General features: G+C 37.6%; 1 protein-coding gene across 2 annotated transcripts; it reads left to right on the forward strand.

The window, feature by feature from the left end:
- Nucleotides 1-409: 409 nt before the first annotated feature.
- idh3a.S (isocitrate dehydrogenase (NAD(+)) 3 alpha S homeolog) lies at nucleotides 410-15634 on the forward strand. 2 transcript variants are annotated; one of them, XM_018254263.2, is made up of 11 exons: nucleotides 410-495; nucleotides 3116-3178; nucleotides 6086-6169; nucleotides 6878-6992; nucleotides 7682-7869; nucleotides 8633-8766; nucleotides 9625-9727; nucleotides 12255-12319; nucleotides 13288-13372; nucleotides 14217-14369; nucleotides 14910-15634. In XM_018254263.2, the coding sequence occupies exons 1-11, from the start codon at nucleotides 445-447 to the stop codon at nucleotides 14991-14993; spliced, it is 1125 nt and encodes a 374-aa protein (XP_018109752.1). In that variant the 5' UTR covers nucleotides 410-444; the 3' UTR covers nucleotides 14994-15634.
- Nucleotides 15635-16249: the final 615 nt, after the last annotated feature.

Raw genomic sequence — 16249 nt, forward strand, 5'->3', positions numbered from 1 at the left:
AATGTCTATTGGACCAATAATACCAAAATATGCAAGGGTTTTCTATGCATCAAATAAAATGCACTGCTTTACTTACTTCATTGTCGGTTCATAAATGATATATATTTATAGTGTTCATAAAAAGGCTACTGTGTAAGCATGGGCGCAGCCATTTCAGTTGAGACCAGGACTTTAGAACCCAACACCTTTATAATGATTTTACAATTGGAAAAATTGAATAATAATTCGGATTCTATTCTGATATAGCAGGACATGTGTTGTCAATAAATAGTAGCCAGAGAAACAGCCGCAAACTGTAAATTGAAAAAAAAAATACTTTTTAGCTCCTTTAAATACTTGGTGACGTCACACGCTCGCCTTACAAGCAAGGACCGCGCTTCCGGGAATCCGGTGGGAGGGGCATTGTAGCGTCGACTAGTTTCCCCGCCTCTCTTCTGATCCTTCATGAACATGGCTGGCAGCGCCTGGAGGTCACTGGTGAGACGCTGTAACATTGTGAGGATTGGTGGGCAGTTGTGGGATTTTAGGTTATAGCGGCATTATGTTACGGCCAGTAAGGCTTTGTCATAGATAGTGCGCAGCAGGAAGGGCTCGCTGGTATCCACAGTATAGGGACATGTAACCTGTAGTACTGTTATATAACTATACGTCCCAGCATTGCTTAGGGTAAACTAGAACGTGGAGGTGGATAATTGGCGCATATTATTTCCCTACTCTTAGCCCCTGGAGTGTCAAAGCCGCAGGGCATCGGCTGTGCCCGCCCCCACGTGTAACACCTCTGCCAAAAGGAATCTGCTGCTGGGTCCACCCCCACGTGTAATATAGTACAGTCTGTGCTGATAAGCTGCCAGGGATTCCCATGACTATCATTATTAAAGTGATGTAGATATTTATGTATTAATGTCATTAGTACTCTCCGTGTATTCACGAGCCCCTTCCTTAGTGGACTAAAAATGCCATAGGCTCATTACACAGTCACTGGGTCCCTTTCCTGTTCCACACTGGCTAATGAGAGTTGTTGCTGAACTGGTACAATTTCCCATGACTCCCCTATACAGGTTATGTTGACCTTTGTGGTAGTGCATGGGTGCATAGCAATCATCTGTCATATCATGAATTTAGCATAATTAAAGTCTAGCATTGCACTACTGTAGGACATCTAGATATAGCCGTGACATTCATTTGAAGCCTGGGGAAAAAAATGCATGTTATTTTTTGTAAGGTCAGAGGCTTCTAAAAGTCAGGACTGTATTTAGGTCCGATGCTGCCCTAGGTAAAAGTGATACGTGTTGTAACAGGGGCCTAGCTCTAGGAGCAGCCTGCTAATCTCATATAGGATTTGTACATCACATCATTTTTATGGCTTATAATGTATATAATCATTTGTTTATTTATGAAAACATGGCCATGGACTAACCATTTGACTTTGCTACTTCTGATAGTTAAAATGAAGTAACTGCAAGAATGGTGCCAAGAGTATGTACGTGTCTGTTGCATGAACAATGTATTGGCAACACATTTGTTTTGTGTTTATAGTTCACAGTTGTGCATCATGTTTCTGCAGTTTCTCAGGTTGTGACTTTGAATCCTCGATTTTCAGATCCCTCGGTGGCCATTTTAAGCAGCATAGTTTCCTTGGGAAGACCAACTTGGCCAATTTCCATGGGTAGTAAAATCCAGCACATAGGTGCCAGCACACTGCTTCAGTGTGTTTATATATCTGACCAACAGTTTGGACAGCAAAATCAATCGCTTGCAACCTAGCTTGTTTGAGACCATGTACTGTTAATCTAGTTTCTTCTTTATCAATCAAAGGTACAAATCTGTGGTACTTACTGTGCTCAAGGAAGAACAAATCTGATTTATTACACATACGGTAGAAAGACCAGAATGTTTTGATTAGTCTTTACCTTTTCAGACTTTTGTAAGACACAGTGCTTTCAGGAATTTGCTATTCAAGTGAATGGAGGGGTAATGTTGAGGATTTTGTTCCTGTTCACAGAACTACAAAACATCCATGAGACAAAACCCTCAAATTCTTTCTGTGTGCCATTGCACTTCTCTAAATGGTTCATTTCCATAACTACACCACTGTGTGGAATGCTGATTTAAGGGGTAGCATACCCCCTTGTTCAACCTGAGTTTGATTTATAGAACTTTTTGCTAAACATACATTTTGCCTTGAGAGATGATGCCTTTTGTTTTGACAGAGAAAGAGCTAAGGGGCTTAGGTCAGGCAGAGCAAATATATGAACTAAAATTTACCCGATTTGGCCACCTACTGGACCACTGATTGGATCGTAATTGGTACCTATGCAGGATCATTAGGAGAGTACTACATTAATATGACAATGGTGGGATTTTTAACTGCCCATTAAGTTAAGTGGCCTAGCTACAGGGGGTGAAATCACACCCAGACTTGCACCCCAGTGGGGCCCACACTAGAGCAGCGGTAAGTGTTATCACGGGCTGCAGGGCAGGGGGTAATGTCTCGGTGCATGTTCCAGGAGCGTACTGCCATGGGTTCTATATACTATAGGTGAGGGGCGCCAGGTGCACATCTTGCACCCGGGCTTGCAGATCACTAGTTACACCACTGGGCCAGTTTTTGCCCATATATCTACTGGGCGGTCATCAGGTAGAACCCATAAATTGGCAGATGAGCTACGGACTCAGTCTGAAGGGGCTGAATTAACATCTTAAAGGGGTTGTTCCCTTTTGAGCTAATGTTTAATGTAGAGAGTGCTATTCTAAGACAATTTGCAATTGGTTTTCATTTTTTATTATTTGCAGTTTCAGCAATCTGGTTGCTTGGGTCCATATTACCCTAGCAACCGTGCATTAATTTGAATAAGAGAATGGAATATGAATAGGAGAGGCCTGAATAGAAAGATTCGTAATAAAAAGTAGCAATAACAATAAAACATAAACAATAAAGAGCATTTGTTTCATTAGAGATACGTTTGCAATTGGGGGGATCATGCTGCCAGTTTAATTACTGTGCCGCAGTGCTGTGTTTTTGTTGGAATAACAGATACAACAGTCATGTAACCATCAGGATTCATTCTTGCCCTGTGAACTGAAAACATGGTGATAATGTTATGTGTTTCTACAGATTTCTCGTGTGGCGGGGGCAATCACTGCACCAGAATATGGCGCCAGGCGGCTTTCAAGTCATGTAAGTATTTGGTTATTATCCTTTATTGATATAGAGCTGACTTGCTACATAGCACTGTACATATATTCACATTAGTTTCTTCTCCTGTGAGGCTTACTATCTAAGGTCCCCATTACGTTTACTAGGGTCAGGTTTATCAGGAACCAAATAAACTGCCTGTATGGTCTTGGAGTGTGAGCAAAAAAGAGAGTATGTATCTAAAACCCATGCTAGCATGGAAAGAAAATGCAAATTACTTGCACATAAACAAGAGGTCCTCTGCACTCACCATTAATCGATTGGTGAGTTTTTATTACTAAATTAGACTGTGTACATTGCAAAATAATTCATTATACCCTATAATGTTATTCTTGAACCAGTAATTTTTTAAGTTGTGATATTGGTGTGTAGGCAGCTATCTCGGGTCATTTTGCCTGATCCTGTGCTTTAAAGGACCAGTAACATCAAAAAATGAAAGTGATTCTAAGTAATAAAAATATAATGCAGTGTTGCCCTGCACTGGCAAAACTGTTGTTTGCTTCAGAGACACTACTATTGTTTATATAAATAAGGTTGAAACGTACTAGAAATAAATCCTGAAAACCGCATATCATGTCTCAGGGGGCTTTCCGTTGTCTCCCTGCAAGCATATTATGAAGCAGGGACAGCCTCCATAGTGTAATTAATTTTATTCTAAAATCATTTTAAAAAGCATTGCACTTATATGAAACTACTTTGGTCAGCGCATTTAGTAAGGTTAAATAGTCAACCAGTCCCCAATCCGAGTCTTTCAGTGTATAGATATCTTGTTGAGGGTGTGTAACCTTGCAGGCGTCTCCCTTCCTCCTTGTGGAGGCCACAATAACAGTTTGAGTTTGTTTAATTTTTGTACAATTTTGGGCCCTCATTTTCCTTTCTGTAGCCAGTTTTGCTAAGCAGAATACATGACCACATTAAAGTTGTAGCAAACTTAACTTTGTCCTAAGTAAATGGGCATGGCAACACCATCACCTGGCAGTTGCAAGCAAAAGCACTTGCATTCTGGATGTTGATTTTTAAAAAGGAACCTATATTGTATTTATCTAGTACTGGTAATGGATCTGTTATCCAGAAACCCATTATCTAGAAAGACCTGAATTATAGAAAGGCTGTCTCCAATAGACTTCATTTTATCCAAATAATCAAAATTTCTTAAAATTTCCTTTTTTTTCTATATTAATACAGTACTTTGTACTTGATTTAAAACTAAGATAAGATTAATCCTTATTGAAGCAAAACAATCTTATTAGATTTATTTAATGTTTACGTGATTTTCTAGTATACTTAAGGTAGGAAGATCCAAGTTATGCGAAGATCTGTTATCTCGAAAACCTCAGTTCCCAAGCATTCTGGATAACTGGTCCCATACCTGTAGTATTTAGGAATTTTGCTGCAGTATAACTGGGGACAGAGAAGCTGTCCTAAGGTGACCATACACGGGCCAATAAAAGCTGCCGACAGACCGTGTCGATCGGATGGGACAAAAAATCCCGTCGGATCGTGGCGGCGTCTATTCGTTGATGCGGTTCCGCGATCCGACCGCCCGTTAGGCATCGTTAGGATCCGATCGTTGGGCCCTAGGGCCCACGATCGGATCAGCCCGATATTGCCCACCTCAAGGTGGGCATATCGGAGGGAGATCCGCTCGTTTGGCGACATCGCCAAACGGGCGGATCTCTCCATGTATGGCCACCTCTACTCATGTTTTGTGAGGGACTGTTCTGGCTGTCTGAGTGGTAAATATAATCTGCAGCTGGTTTATCATTCAAACTGGGTAAAAAGAATCCAATCCAAGTGCTTGAAACTCATGCTGCTATATAGTTAAATAGATCAGATAATTAAAAAAAAAATGCTCCCCACCAAAACATGGTTCATGTGGGAAACTGTGTATATGCTTTCACGGAATGCAATTGATCATTACAGTAAATGATATAGCTGTATAGAGAAATGATTATGGCGGCAATACACTGGCAGATTTCGGTAAAACTGATTTCTGTCCTTGTATGGGGCACTCCTTTTGTGACCTCGCAAAAAGTGCAGATCTTGTAGTGTATGGCTGTCTACTCTCTGATGTAGGGGACTATTTATAAAGCTTTATTGAAGCTAGGACACTGCTGCCTCCAATTTGAAATGATAATTTTTGGTGTTTAGAAGTTTAGATTTCTCTCGCTTATCATGTATATACTGTATGTTTGCATACACAGGTTTTGCTTAGAGGGGTGGTTCACCTTTACGTTAACTTTTAGTATGTTATAGAATCGCATATTCTAAGCAACTTTTCAATTGGCCTTCTTTTTTTATCGTTTTTGAATGATTTGCCTTCTTATGGTTCTTTCCAGTTTTCAAATGACGGTCACAGACCCCATCTAAAAATACCGTGTTCTATAAGGCTACACATGTATTGTAATTGCTAATTCTTATAACATATCTTTCTATTCAAGCTTCTTCTATTTATATCCCAGTCTCTCATTCAAATCAATGTATGGTTGCTAGGCTAATTTGGACCATAGCAACCAGATGAGTAAAACTGCAAAATGCAAAGCTGCTGAATAAAAAGCCACATAACTAAAAAAAAAGAAATAATAAAACATAAAAACCAATTGCAAATTGTCTTGAATATAACTCTACATCATACTACAAGTTAATTTAAAGGTGAACAACCCCTTTAAAAAGAACAGTGATAAAAGTTATTTCAGAGGGGTCATCAGGCTGGATGCTAGGGAGTTTGCTTTTTATACTTATAGCAATGTTATTTTCACTCTCTCTCTCCCTCTACCCCCCCCCGCTATCTATCTGTAAATTGCAGGAAAATTTAAAATATTTACAATATAATATTTGTGCCATCATGCTGGATAAAGTAAGAGTGCAAACTTGCATATATCCATACAGGTGCAGACTGTCACTCTCATACCAGGGGATGGAATTGGCCCAGAGATTTCAGCAGCTGTCATGAAGATTTTTGAGACTGCCAAAGTGAGTTTTTTAGGTTCAAAACAAGATAAAAATAGGTACTTTTATAGATGACAGTATGCAATTTTTATAACTTTACCATTAAATATTTTCATATCATGTGAACTGTCAAAATATATTGTTTGTAATACGATGCTAATACTCTACCTCCTTTATTCAATGTTGAAACATGTATACTTCACTAAGAAAACCAATAAACAGAGATATGTTAAAAAAATATTAAATATTTTCATATCCTGTTTGGACTTCTTATTCTGTTTTATAGGCCTTCATTTCAGTGCAGCAGTTGAAATAACACAAATAAAATGTTGATTAGAAATAAAGGTGTAAACGTTCCAGTGGCAGTGGTGTGACCACATCCATACATACAGCATTGTGACAATTTTTTTGTATCGTGGCTTTTCTAAGCAAAGCATATCTTGCTTTGTAAGCATGTTTAAGGGTTTGCTATACTGCTGCTTGCCTTTACAGATAAACATATCCTTACACTGCACTGTGTGCTGAACAAATACAGTAGATAGAAAATGGTGTTTCTTGGTTTTACCCCTAGATTATAATCCCTTTACCTCAGACCCCGGGACAATGCTTTTCTTCACTGAAAAATACAGCACAGGGTTCTGTTTCCTGCCCTTGTGCTGTGAGACTCAAGTGGATTGCAAAAGTGTAGGATGTAAGAAATATGATGTTAGCAAAATATAACTGTTGTTATAGGCTCCTGTACAGTGGGAAGAGAGGAATGTTACAGCAATTAAAGGACCTGGTGGAAAGTGGATGATTCCCCCAGAAGCCAAAGAATCCATGCATAAGAACAAAATGGGCTTAAAAGGTAAATCATATAGACAATCTCCATAAAGATGATGGCACAAAGAAACCAGAAAATTGTGCAGAATCACAGAAGTAAAACACATGAATCTCATAACTGTGCAAAATTGTAAAATAATGTATTTTCACTGTGATACCTGTTGTTTCTAAGTATTTTCGGGTGGTTTTGCTGTCCATAGGGGAGCATAATTTCCAAGGGGCAACAAAATGTCTCATGCTATCTTCCTTAATCAGCTATTCCCAAGGGTTAAGGATGAAGGTTTATTTAATGTGTTGGAGGGTTATTGTTTATTATATTGGTATTGTTATGATGGAGCTAAAAGTTTGATGAGATCTAAAAAAAAAATGTATGTGCGTTTTGCAGGTCGCCTCAATTTGTGTATTTTTTTTCTTGCAGAATAAACCCCCCCCAATATTTTTGCTTTATAAAGCACACCATTTATCCCACCCTTTTACAATGATTATGTGGCCACCTGTGGTCAGTATTTCATTACATGGCGATTAGAGCTTGGTTATGTCATTACACTTTAACCTTTTCAGACTATTCATAGTCACTAATAGAAATAAGTGCAAATGTCTTCCAGCAGGCAGATATGTTTTACTAAATTGTTATAGCAAACCCTATTGACAAACATGATATGTAATTTGGAAAATCTTAATGTCTTGTATGTTTAATTTGCTATGTTCTTTTAGGACCTTTAAAGACACCCATAGCTGCTGGACATCCATCCATGAACTTGCTGCTCCGCAAAACATTTGATCTGTATGCAAATGTGCGTCCATGTGTTTCCATTGAGGGATACAGGACCCCTTACACAGATGTAGACCTGGTCACAATTCGTGAGAACACAGAGGGAGAATATAGTGGAATTGAGCATGTGGTATGTGCACTAGATGTTACTTACTTCCCACTTGGTCATTTTCCCCTGAAACCATTATTTTGTGCTCTCAGGTGATTCCTGCTAACTCCGCATCTAGCTCATCTTATCAAAATCAATTTCTTCTTATTTTGTACAGTTTTCTGATAGACATGCATTCATATGCAGAATTGTAAAACAAGAAAGAAAGACACCTGATTGTTTGCCCCATTGAAGGGGTTGTTCACCTTTTAAATGAAGTATTATGTAGAGTGATAGTCTGAGACAATTTGCAATTATTTTTCATTTTTTTATTGTTTGTGTTTTTTTGTTTACCTTTTTATTCAGCAGCCCTCCAGTTTGCAATTACAGACATCTGGTTGCTAGGGCTCAAATTACCCTAGCAACCATGCACTGATTTGAATAAGAGGCTGTAATATGAATAGGAGAGGGTCTGAATACAAAGATGCATAGTAAAAAATAGCAGTAGCAATAAAATTATAGCCTTACAGAGCATTTGTTTTTAAATGTGGTCAGTGACCCCCGTTTGAAAACTGGAAAGAGTCGGAAGAAGAAGGCAAATGATTCAGAAAACTATAAAAAGAAAAATTGAAGGCCAATTGAAAAGTTGCTTGGCATAAGCCATTCTTTAACCTACTAAAAGTTGATTTAAAGGTGAACCACCTCTTTAAAATGTTATGCAGAACACAAACTGCTTTTTCTCTTAACTGTAGTGTTTATTCGTGCACAAAATAAATAACAGAGCTCTGATAACCATTATTTGCAGATTGTGGATGGTGTTGTACAAAGTATTAAGCTTATTACAGAAGAAGCAAGCCATCGCATTGCACAGTTTGCCTTTGAGTATGCAAGGAACAACCAGAGAAGCACGGTGACTGCAGTGCACAAAGCAAATATCATGTAAGGGTAAATGGATGCTATGAAATATAACCATATTTGCTAGTCCTAGAACTAGTGCCCTTAAACTTTTACACCAGACACTTTTAAGGCCAAATGAGAAAATTTGTTACAGTTTCTGCAACAAGTCAGCCACTGTCAAATGAAATGACCATCTTTGATTGAGTTTTGGGAAGAAAGGGACCCTCGGTAGGCAATCATTAATCCCTGAAGCAATGAATTCTCACCTCTAGTGATACGGATTTTTTTTGTTCAGGAATAGCATTGGCCACTGCAATTGCATATGATGCAGACTTAGTATGCGTTCTCTGTTATCCAGGCCGGACTGGCAATCTGTGGATTCTGGCAAATGCCAGAGGGGCTGCTGTAAAATGCCATAGACAGTATAGTAATTATCTAGTGGGCTGCTGGTGGGCTGTTTGGGCCTCTGTGCACCTTAAATGCCAGGGCCTATTTTGGCAAATCACAAGGCTGGATTTCGCTTTCTCTGATTAAGTAGTAATTTGTGTAATCTCAAGTGATTTAAACCTTTGCCATGTGACTTAAAATGTCATATTTGACATAACATTGCTACGCAATATGTTGGCGCTATATAAATACATGCTAATAATAATAACATATTTACCTTCATAGTAGGGTTATCCGCTTTCATGCAATTAATGGGGTTACATGTAAGAAAACTCTTAGAACTGTTTTGTATGCGGTGTCAGCATCCTGAAATTAGGATTAAGACACCTATAGTGTCTATAACTTCTGTATAATTGTTTAGTGTTTAAATATTTTGTGCAATGAAATAAAGTAGTTAGTATATTGTGAGGGTCTTTATGTGATGCATATTAATATGTAATATTTTTCTTCCAGGAGAATGTCTGATGGGCTATTCCTGAAAAAATGTCGAGAAGTTGCAGAAAACTTTAAAGACATTAAGTTTAATGAAATGTATCTGGATACAGTGTGTCTTAATGTAAGAAATAGGCTCCTCACATAGTCTGTCACTTTTAATTTTGTTCTCTTCCTTTTTATTTATTCTTTCAAATCCCTTTCCTCTCATGCTGTCTTTTTTTCTGAATTCTGCTTAATTCTCTCGGGCCTCCTCTTTTAAATACCGTAAAAGGAGGCCATATACAATAAGATTTTATAATGTTTTCAGGATGATCTCATTAATTTGTTGATCTATCGTAATTTAAAGGGGTTTGTGTACCTTCCAAAAACTTTACAGTTGAGTTGTTTTCAGATTGTTCACCAGAAATAGACTTTTTGTTCAATTTGATTCCATCTTTTATTTTTAACCATTACATTTTTTTTATATAAGTTTTTATTTAATGCTTTGACAGTTACAATAATTAGGTATAGCAAGGAAGAAGAGTAGAGATAGAAAGAGTATATAGCTAATTAAGCCATTGCGAGTCATATCAATTTATACGGATTGAACACTCAACCAAGTGTCCCATATTGCATCAAACTTAACTGGACATCCTCTTGACAAGTAAACCAACTTTTGTTTGGGTTACACATCATTAATTAGTTTTTTGCAGATTACCAGGTCAACAAAATAACTTTTTTCAAATAAAACAACATCTGGAGATAGCATAAGCGTTGGTATGATGACAGTCCCAAATCTTCCAGCACCTCAAGTAAGCATACCTTTGGGCACTGAATATTAGGGAGCAAGGCTCTCATTAATATACTTTAACACAGCAGACCAAAATTGTTTAATGACTGGGCATTCCCAAAAAAACATGAAGGAAGGTGCCTACAGCAAGATTACATTTGGTACATGTATCTGATACTTGGGGGTACAATTTAGCCAGCCTGTACGGTGTTAGGTAGGCTCGGATTTTAATCGTTAAATTTACAATTCGCTACATTAATTGGTAAATTTCTCAACATTATCTGTGGAATATTAGCAACTATTGTTCAATTCTAACAGCTGCCTTTAATACTATAAGGGATATTGCTCAGCAGGGACAAAGTTACGAAAATGTATTAACTAAATGTATCAATTTAAAACTGTTTACAGATTGGAGACCCCCTCCCAGAGCTACTTTAGAAAGACACAAGAAAGTGAAAAATTAAACTTTACACTACGGTCACAAATAGGAAGTAATTGGACAGTCTGTATTTATGTTGAACTATCCGAAGCCAACTGAACTGAAAAAAGTTTCTGACAGTGGACAAACCCTTTAATAGTAGAGAAATGATTTTATGTTTTACTGTTCCGATATCTTTCTGGACATGGATTAGATTCATTTTTAGTTCTCTCTAACAATCTCTTACTGCATGTTTGGGTGTATTCTCAATGATGACTGTTAAAATAGGAACATGTGACAATACCACAATGCAATCAACCAACTTATTTAAAGGGAAGCTACCGCTAAAATGAAAATTGAACATAAACTTTACCATACTGAAATACAATCAATTTAATATTCTGTGTCATTTTCACATTTAAGTCTTTTTTCGTGGTCTTTTTTTTTTTTTTTTTTTTTTTTTGCTGGCCCACTATATCATATTGGTAAAGTAATCATTAAACAATACGATCTTCCAGTATGGTCATCTTACTCTTCATATTGGCTCCATGTAAATGTACTATATTTATTTAAGTTTTATAACTTAAAAATTCCACTAGGCAATAATGTATACTATATGGTGCCGGTTTCAGTCTGGGCTTGTTATTTTTAAAAATGTCTCATTCATTGGCATTCTAAAGAGATTTCTCTTGTCTGTTTTTGAAATAAGTGATGGCTGGCTGCAGTTCCGTGTTAGGTAGCATTTTAGGCTGCTGATTGGCTGACATCCTACAGTCCAAAGAGCTGAAAAAATGCTGGCACTCCTGCAGTGCCTAGGAAGGCATTTTTGAGTAAATGTTTAATAAAGCAGCACAAAACACAACTCTTACAGTATAATGCAACGGCACAATCTTGTTTAAGTTTTTCCCAGTATAAGAGCAATATATTTTCCAGCTGTGGTTGTCGGCATGATCGGTCTCTTAGGACGTGTGTCACACTATATATTTGTAGCATCAAGCATAGTGTCCCTTAGTACACTTTTGGGCTCTATAGCATTTACTATATGGCTGCTTGGAATTCCTGTGGCAATACAACAATGATATATAAGAAGGTGGAGCTGAACTAAAGGAAGCATTCAGCTGATAAATTATGTAAATATGAAATCTGAACCTTAAATATGGTTAATAAAAATTAGTCGAACACTACTAAAGAGTTTGTAAAAAATTAAAAGCAATACCGGAAGCTGAACTGTGATCATGCCCTAGTTTGCATACTTATTCTGTCCAAAAAACCTTGGACCAGAAGTGAAGCAGCCAACCCCACTATGCAGTTTTTGCACCAGGAAGGCAACAGTTAAGTGTCTGTATGTGTGATTGATTTGGTGAAGGGAGTCTAACAAGTAATGAAAAAGGGGGCAAAATATGTAATCACACTACTCCTTTAATAAAATTTGGAGTCATCCCTTTGTGTTTTCATCCTCAGATGGTGCAGGATCCTATCCAGTTTGATGTGCTTGTCATGCCAAACCTCTACGGTGACATCTTGAGGTAAACATTTGCATATGCCTAGTGCCTTGAACAGTGACACCAAAAAAGAAATTAAAGGAATGAAAATGTAATGTGCAATTGCCATGCACTGGTATAACTAGTGTACTTGCTTCAGAAACACTACTATAGTTTATATAAACAAGTTGCTGTGTAGTCATGGGGGCACCCATTCAAGCACAAGATTCACAGTAGGTAACTGATAAGTTATGAAGAATCCCATTGTATATTACAGAGCTCACCTGTTAGCTGCTGTGTATCCTGTGCCTTTTCTGCTTTTTCACCTTTGAATGGCTGCCTCCATGGCTACACAGCAGCTTATATATAAACTATAGTTGTGTTTCTGAAGCAAACACACCAGTAGTACCAGTGCAGGGCAACAGGACATAATCGTTTCACTACTTTAATATGCATTCATTTTTTGGTGTTATTGTTCCTTGTTAAAAAATCTTGAAATCTTGTTGGCAAAGAAAAAAAAACATTTATTGTAGAAATGTAAAATCGAGGGTTCTGTTCTGGATTTTGCTTTTTTTTCAGCAGGTTTCGGCTGAATCTAAGTTTAAATCATGTGACTTTTAATCAATTTGCAGCATGTGGTTCTTTATAACCCTTCCTTAGCCTAATTTATATATGTAAATTACTATGATAGGAACTATAACAGGAATGTGACAGAATACCATAATGCACCCAACTAAGTCAATTTGATTTCTTACAAGCCTTGCCTTCTATCAAGACAGTGTCACATAGTTATGTAACCACAGTAAATACCAATTCATTGACAAGATCTGTTTTCCAGTAATATCGCCTGGACTGAGTAACATTTATTTTCAACTCCTGTCAGTTGTTCATCTCTGCAATTCTCATTAATGGTCTAGAGTACTCTTAAATATTAATAAGCATTTAATTTATTTGTGTGTGTGTACAGGTCCATTTTCTGTTGTGTTCTAATATGATTTTTTTTTCTTTTCTAGTGATCTTTGCGCAGGTCTAATTGGAGGCCTGGGAGTGACACCTAGTGGAAATATCGGTGCTAATGGGGTAGCAATCTTTGAATCGGTAATTTTTTTTTTTTTCATAATATGTTACACAAACGCTGAACATTTTGGCGTTTTTAGCTTTTAACTTTTGCACCTCAAACAGTTCCAAAGCTTTTTTTTTTTTTTTAACGAAGTTTTAAATTTCGTCACCCAGATACAAAAAGCTATAAAATAAAAGCCCTTTTTAAATTAAGCATGAATTCCAATTTCTATTTATTAAAGCATAGCTGTTGTAAGCTCATTTAAAAATCTCAGCTGTCAATCAAATATTGTCTGCCCCTCCTCTATGCCTAGGCATAGAGGCGGGGCAGACAATTGCTTTCACTTTCCATTCAGCACTTCCTAGATGTCACTGCTCTCCCCAGTTCTCTTCACCGTTTAATTGTGTAGCCAGGGCATGTGGATGGACATCAGGTCCCCCATTCTGGTGCACAAACAAGTTTCTAAATTGGTACAATGCTTGCCTTAATAATAGTGCAAAAATGGCTCCTGCCTGCCTGCTATAATTATAAATCCCCAGACTGAAGGAAACAAAATTCAAATAATTTATATAGTGTAATTAAAGTTAATTTTGCTTGACTAATGTGATAAAATAGGATTTTGAATAATTTGTTTGGCTGACGGGTCCCCTTTAATAACAGATATGTGTTCTTACCTAAATAAGAGCAGCAGCTTTTCTACCCAGTTTACATGTAAATTGGTACATATATACATATACGTTTGTGGGATCATCAAGCCCATTGGTTCTGCTCTGTTCTTCCTGTGTTTCTATATTTATGTATATATAAATGTGTATCTACACATCCCATCCGATATGTTGATTCTGCACAGTTACAATGGTATGTTGGATATTTTGTATGCAGGTTCATGGCACAGCCCCAGATATTGCTGGAAAAGACTTTGCCAACCCCACTGCTCTTCTTCTAAGTGCAGTCATGATGCTGCGGCACATGGGTCTCCACGAGTATGGACGCAAAATAGAAAGTGCCTGCTTTGAGACCATAAAATCTGGCAAGGTGAGGATGACTGAAGTGATGATTTGTAGAATTTTGTATCTGCAGCACTTACATATATATATGCAGAAGCAGGATCAGCACACTCTGTTAATTGTGATATAGTGATTTATTTCACAAAGTAGCATTTTATAAAATAAAAATTTTATAAAATAAATCACTATCACAATTAACAGAGTGTGCGGCTCTTGCTTCTGCATATACTAAATACTATTGATTGTGCACCTCTGGCTTTGTTCAAGTGAGAGTGCTGGCACTGTGGGATACTTTCACATCTACGCGTTTCGGTTGTCCTTGAACCGTCGTCAGGATGTTCAAGGAGAACACGTAGATGGCAGCGCACTCCTTTGATTTTAATATTAATAAAGTCTTTATGCTTTAATATTAAAATCACAGGAGTGTGCTGCCATACTTCGTTTGTGTGTGTGTACATTCCCAGGAGCAGCACCAAAAAGATATTTGAAAACATTAAATACCCTCTTTTGTTTTTGACTTTTGTCTTCTATTCTTTTAACATATATTTCATGCTTTTTTATTTCCTAGGTTCTGACTAAAGACTTGGGTGGTAACTCCAAGTGCTCTGAATTTACCAATGAAATCTGCCGCAGAATACAGGACAGTGATTAGCATTGTAGCTCTTCAGTAACTTCTGTCAGAACGGTGAACTGACTTGACAAGCACATAACTTCCTGCTGTCTTTATCATGCTTCAGTGCTTCATCTTCTTCACAGCAAACCAAAAGCCCTGCTATGCATGGCATGCTACTCTGTGTGTATAGGCTTCTCTGGCAGTGAAAGATTTCAGTGGAAACTCAGATTTTTAATGCAGCAACCTGTAATTAGAATCAACACAGCAGTGCTGGTTAGACTTAAATTGCAGTTATAATATTGGCTGCTTACAGCTCCGCTCTCTTTATATGAGGTCTTTCATTGGTTGCTCATTAACTGATCCACCTGCAGAAGGTGCTGCTACAGCGGTATGCCAGAGTCTGAAATAATTGTTATAAATGTCATGTTCAAGCTTTAAACATTGTGACTTCAGAATTTGTATTTATTTATAACTTCACTCCATTCTTCCAGTGTTTGGAGGTACTATTCTTTTTTTTTTTTTTCTTTCTTTCTGATTATGCACTTTTTTGTTTTGCATTTTCATTAAATGTGTGTTCAAAGAGACATTTGGATGTCAAAAACCTGGTGCAGATAAAATGTTTTGTTATGGTAAAAATTATTGTTTGGTGACAGCCCATAAAGCATTTATTTTTAAACCTGTTTAACTGTGTCTACTGAATTAAAACTGAATGAATGGAGGCGAGAAGTTTATAGTAGGAATTTAAGCCAAAGTTTGATGGAAGTATATCTGTTTTTCTGTCTTGAGACAGGATTGCTTGATTTTGAATGGATGCATACTATAGAACTGTGGTGTCCAACTTATGTTACATTAAGGGCCAGAATTTTTCTGGGCAATGCCGCAGAGGCTGATAATGGAAGCCTGTGTTGACCACTCCCAGTTTTCAGAACACACCCACTTTAAACCACACCCATGTTATCACAAGCACTTTTAAGACCATATCAATATTAATGGTGGCAACACACCAAAAAAACCAAATGGTTGGTCATAAGACATGCTCTTAAATCCATATGAGTACTTCCCCTGTGGATAGCACAGCAACACCCAGAATGACACACACACAAACACACACACACACACTGAGTAGAGAGGCAGAGTATGGCACACACAAGCAACATAGGACAGGAAGAGTAGAGAGGTGTGAACAGATGAACAATGCAGACACTCACATTGCAAGTAAGAGTTGTGACAATACAGGGGGGGTTACAGGTGTGAACAATGCAGGGTTTACAGCCTGAGTCTGGGGTGCAAACAAT

Source organism: Xenopus laevis, chromosome 3S (assembly GCF_017654675.1).
Source record: "Xenopus laevis strain J_2021 chromosome 3S, Xenopus_laevis_v10.1, whole genome shotgun sequence".
Lineage (NCBI taxonomy): Eukaryota > Metazoa > Chordata > Amphibia > Anura > Pipidae > Xenopus > Xenopus laevis.